This window comes from Colobus angolensis, unplaced genomic scaffold (genome assembly GCF_000951035.1).
Source record: "Colobus angolensis palliatus isolate OR3802 unplaced genomic scaffold, Cang.pa_1.0 Scaffold66, whole genome shotgun sequence".
In the NCBI taxonomy this organism is placed as follows: Eukaryota; Metazoa; Chordata; class Mammalia; order Primates; family Cercopithecidae; genus Colobus; species Colobus angolensis.
The window spans coordinates 660,746-666,061 of NW_012120265.1; the positions used below are offsets into that span (position 1 = coordinate 660,746).

Below are 5,316 nucleotides of genomic sequence, written 5' to 3' on the forward strand. Positions count from 1 at the left end.
ACCCCTCACCCCTCACCGCTCACCTCCGCCCTCCGAAGGCCCAGCCCATCCTCTTCTCCTCAGGGACCCCGGCCCCTTGTCCCCTCCTCCCGCGACCCGGGCCCACCGGGACCTTCCCCCTCTCTGCAGGTAGAAGACGCCCTCACCTATCTGGACCAGGTGAAGATCCGCTTTGGCAGCGACCCCGCCACCTACAACGGCTTCCTGGAGATCATGAAGGAGTTCAAAAGCCAGAGGTACCCGCGGGGCCCCTTTCTACCTCGGGGGGCCCCCCTGGGCCGGAATCAGGCCTAGCGGGGTGAGACCTCCCCTCCCCAGGCTGCCCCCTTGGCTGGGTGACCTTGCACAGGTTGTCGAATCTCTCAGAGTCTTAGCTCCTTCTCGTAACAAAAATGGAAATGGATAGTACCCACCTTGTGGAGCTTTGTGGGGATTCCTGGAAGCGGGACGGGGATCTGGGGGGAGGCAGGGAGGGCAAGGCCATGCACACTCATGGAGTCAGATCCTGCCTTGATTTAATATGTTGATTTTAAAATTAGTTTTGTTCATGAAAGATTTGGTGGGACCTATTTTGATTTTTATTTTCAAACTCTGTAAAATGTTATTTGTCTTGATGATTGAAATTTTTGGCACCCTCTTCCCCTTCAATCTTGTCCTCAAGATGCTCCTCTGAGCTCACTGTGGTCCCAGGCCTGCTTGGAAGTAAGACGCATAAAATGCTTAGTAAGGGAGCTGGCACACAGAAAACGTTTAAAACACATGAGCTGATTTTGCAGGCCCAGAATCAAGGAGGATTACAGATAGATGGGAAACGCTGGGATCATGCCCTTGTTTTTATAGGAGGCTCACTGAGACTTGGAGTGGGTAAGGGACCCACCTAAGTGGCAGAGGTGACACTAGAACTGAGACCCTCTGACTCAGACTCATGGAGGTCATATCCTTACCATACTGCTGCCCCCTCTTAGGAAACATGGTGGGGTTGGCCTGGTTTCCTTCCAGGAGCCCAGTGCTAAGGGCTGGGCTGCGATGCAGCCTGAAGGGAGACTCCATCTCTCCCCTCCTATTACATGTTTCCCATACTTGGCAGTACCATTGGTATTTATGCATTGCAATTGTTTGCTCAGATGAAAACCTGTGTCATAGTCATCTCTATCTGATATGAAATGAGGGAATTTTTCACATGGCTTGGAGGACTTTGGCCTCCTGCCATTTCTTGGAGTCCAGGCCTTGCGGTTGGCTCTCCTGACATTTTCAGAACCGAGTGTCCATTCTTGGAGTGTTTTGGGGGAGCTGAGCAATGTCAGTGTTCTCTCATTCTTACCAGGAGGAAACAAGGAGCTCAGGCCTAGCCAGTCAGGAGATAGATCATGGTGTACAGATGCTATCACATCGGGCACTTTTTTTTTTTTTGGAGACGGATTCTCGCTGTGTCTCCCAGGCTGGAGTGCAGTGGTGTGATCTTGGCTCACTGCAACCTCTGCCTCCCGGGTGCAAGTGATTCTTGTTCCACTGCCTCCTGAGTAGCTGGGACTGCAGGCACGCACCACCACGCCAAGCTAATTTTTGTATTTTTAGTAGAGACAGTGTTTCACCATGTTGGCCAGGCTGGTCTCGAACTCCTGACCTCAGGTGATCTGCCTGCCTTGGCCTCCCAAAGTGCTGGGATTACAGGCAGGAGCCACTGCGCCTGGTGGGTCACACTTTAGGTTCCTTTGTTGTCTGTTGAGAAGGTTTTTGTGTGGCAGTATCAAGGGAGTGGGGAATAGATTACATTTTTCATTTACTTCCTAAGACCCTTTTGCCCACTTCCGTTGTTTCTTCTAGCATCGATACTCCTGGAGTCATCAGACGTGTCTCACAGCTCTTCCACGAGCACCCTGACCTCATTGTTGGATTCAACGCTTTTCTTCCCCTTGGATACAGAATAGACATTCCCAAGAACGGCAAGTTAAACATACAGTCGCCTCTGACGAGCCAGGTATGCTGCTACAGTGGTTCGGGTGATCTCAGCCTTCACCGCGTATATCTTGCTACTCAGGTTGGGCCACGTGTCTCTCTTGTATCATTGCTAGAAAGCCACTTAAGATCTGTTCTTTTTCTAGACATGCTCATTGCTTCTAGCACAAATCAAAATAGATATGGAAACACCTACACAAGCAGCCTCTGCCTCCCAAATTGATCTGTTTGGAAGATTTAAATCAAGAGTGGATGTCAGGGAGGTATCCTCCTAACACAGAATAACCACCCCAGCAGTTGCTGAGGTCTTGGCTTGAGGCTTTCCCAGCGAGCATACCAGGCAGGCTTGCCCTTGTATTTGGGTATGTCCTCGTCTGCCTCTGATCACTCTGAGTACCACCTACAAAATAAAGTGGTCGAGATGGTGTGTGAATAGCCACGTTTATGGTGGTTGTGTTTCATTTCAATGTTGATAGGATCATTAGCTCAGTTGGGACTCCTGGCTTTGCTTTGGTCCTTTCTTGGGTAATAGGTGCTGGCCCTCCTTTTTGTTTTTTGTTTTTTGTTTTCTGAGACAGAGTCTGGCCCTGTCACCCAGGCTGGAGTGCAGTGGCGCAATCTCAGCTCAGTGCAACCTCCGCCTCCCAGGTTCAGGCGATTCTTCTGCCTCAGCCTCCAGAGTAGCTGGGGTTACAGGCATGTGCCACCATGCTTGGCTAATTTTTATATTTTTAGTAGAGATGGGGTTTCTCCATGTTGGCCAATCTGTTCTTGAACTCCTGACCTCAAGTGATCTGCCTGCTTCAGCCTCACAGAGTGCTGGGATTACAGGCATGAGCCACCATGCCTGGCCTCTTTTTTTTAAAAAAAAAAAAAAAAAAAAAAAAAGACAGGGTCTCAATCTGTTGCCCAGGCTGGAGTGCAGTGGTGCCATCATAGCTCACTGCAGTCTCAACCTCCTGGGCTCAAGTGATCCTCCCATCTCAGCCTCCTTAGTAGCTAGTACTGCAGGTGTGCACCACCATGGCCAGCTAATTTATTATTATTATTATTTTTGTAGTGACAGGGTCTCACTATGTTGCCCATGCTGGTCTTGAACTCCTGGCCTCAAGCGATCTGCCCACCTTGGCCTCCCTCAGTGCTGGGATTACAGGAGTGAGCCACCATGCCTGGCTCACTGCCCCTTCTATCTCTGCAGTCTCTTCATGCTTGAGCTCACTAGCGCCTCTGAGAAAAAGAAAGCCTACTTAAGATTTCCTTTTATAAGATGACCATTGTCATTTTTTCCACCTCAACACTATTGCCATTTAAGGCATAATTCTTTGCTGTTGGGGGTTCTCAGTGCATTGTGGGATGTTTAGCAGGATCCCTAGCCTGCACCCACCAGACCTTCACTCAGTTCTGACAGCCAGAAATGTCTCCAGACATTGCCAGGTGTCTCCTTGGGGGCAAAAGTGCCCCTGTCGAGAACCACTGGTATAAGTGAACCAGCTCTCCCAACCTCCTCCAAGTCCTCGCTCTGAGAGTTTTAGCAGGGAGTGTCAGAATCTACTGCTGGATCCACTTGGTAGGTCTCTCCTTTGATGGAAGAGATGGTAGACTGTCCCGTCAGTTAGGGATCTGACATTCTGCAGTCAGTTGGAAAGAGAACAGCGAAGGGTAATGTGGCAGTGCTTTTGTGTTAATTCTGTGTACAAGGTGTGTGTCAATTCTGCTGCTGCTCAGCCAGGTGCGGTGGCTCACACCTATAATCCCAGCACTTTGGGAGGCCGAGACGGATAGATCACAAGGTCAGGAGTTCGAGACCAGCCTGGCCAACATGGTAAAACCCTGTCTCTACTAAAAATACAAAAATTAGCCAGTCGCAGTGGCGCATGCCTGTAATCCCAGCTACCTGGGAGGCTGAGGCATGAGAATTGCTTGAACCCGGGAGGCGGAGGTTGCAGTGAGCAGAGATTGTGCCACTATACTCTAGCCTGGGCAACAGAGCAAGACTCCATCTCAAAAAAAAAAAAAAAAGAATTCTGCTGCTTCTCTGTGCAAGACCCTGTCCGCCGATAGCCTGTTGTCTCCTGAAAGCCAAGGAGCGAGTCTCAGTTTTTTTTTCTTTTTTGAGATGGCGTCTCGCTCTGTTGCCCCGGCTGGAGTGCAGTGGTGCAATCTCAATCTCGCTCCCTGCAACCTCCGCTTCCCGGGTTCAAGAGATTCTCCTGCCTCAGCATCCTGAGTAGCTGAAATTACAGGCGTGCGCCACCATGCCTGGCTAGTTTTTTTGTATTTTTAATGGCCTGACCACCTGGTCAGGCCGGTCTCAAACTCCTGACCTTGTGATTTGCCCGCCTCTGCCTCCCAAAGTGTTGGGATTACAGGCGTGAGCCACCGCACCCGGCAGAGTCTCAGCTTTAAAGGGGAACTTGGAAGCATGTGGCCACTGAACTCCGAAGAGCCTTCCATTTCCTGTTTGCAAATGAAGCCCCAGGATCCAGATGTACTGCTAGCGCCTCAGACCATGAAAGCCTTAGCAAGATTAATCTCCGGAACAATCACGACTGCGGGAGAAAGCCAAGCTCATTTGCAGTAGGAGCATCCATGAGAGCACTTTGCAGAGCCTGAACGCTGTGGAAGCACTGGGTGTCGTTCCTGTCACTCACTCAGAAAGAGCCGGAGTGGAAGGATGTGAACTGTGCATCCTGCATGTGGACACTGCCTTTCAGCAGAGTCCCTGCCCGTGGAGTAACTCGACTTTCAGGGCTAGATCATGAGAGGCGCCACACTGTGGTTGTATTTGGAGTTGGCTCTTCCTTTAGCCATGGGTCCCCAACCGTGGAGGGCTGGCAGTCTTGTCTCCCCATAGGTGGCTTAGGTGACAATGACGATGGTGCGGGCCCATTGATTTGGGGAAAGGCTTGAAAAGAACTTTTCATTTAGTAGCTACTCAGCAGGGCCTTGGTCATCTTCCCGCAGCCTAGGAACAGTCATTTCCAGGGCTTCCTGTCTTAGCTGTAGAGGTTTGTTCTCTTCGGGGCACCCAGGAGCCCACTCGCTTCCAGTTGATATTGACACAGGTGCTGTCAGGTTTCCAGCCCTGCTTCCCAGCAGTCTGGGCTGTTGTTTGAGTGGCTTCAGGACAGACACATGAGAGATGTCCCAGGTCCGGGCTGTGACTCGCGTGGCTTCACGAGTCCTTTGAGCTTTCGGCTCCCTGGAGTCCTTTGAGAGGCCATCGTCTGAAAGCCTCACAGGGTTTCCCACACACAGAGGCCCTGGTGATACTCTTTTTTTCTTTCTTTTTTTTTTTTTTGTGACGGAGTTTCGTTCTTGTTGCCCAGGCTGGAGTGCAATGGCACGATCTCGGCTCAC

The 5,316-nt window shown here is 50.8% G+C and overlaps 1 protein-coding gene across 1 annotated transcript in view; it reads left to right on the forward strand.

Annotated features, from left to right (window-relative positions):
• The window catches only part of LOC105500392 (paired amphipathic helix protein Sin3b-like), a 43,905-nt gene that overhangs the window by 932 nt on the left and 37,657 nt on the right, over positions 1-5,316 (forward strand). Inside the window, exons 2-3 of the mRNA XM_011925895.1 lie at positions 64-236; positions 1,825-1,978. Of these exons, the coding sequence (XP_011781285.1) occupies positions 64-236; positions 1,825-1,978 (327 nt within the window). The remainder of the gene's footprint in view (positions 1-63; positions 237-1,824; positions 1,979-5,316) is intronic.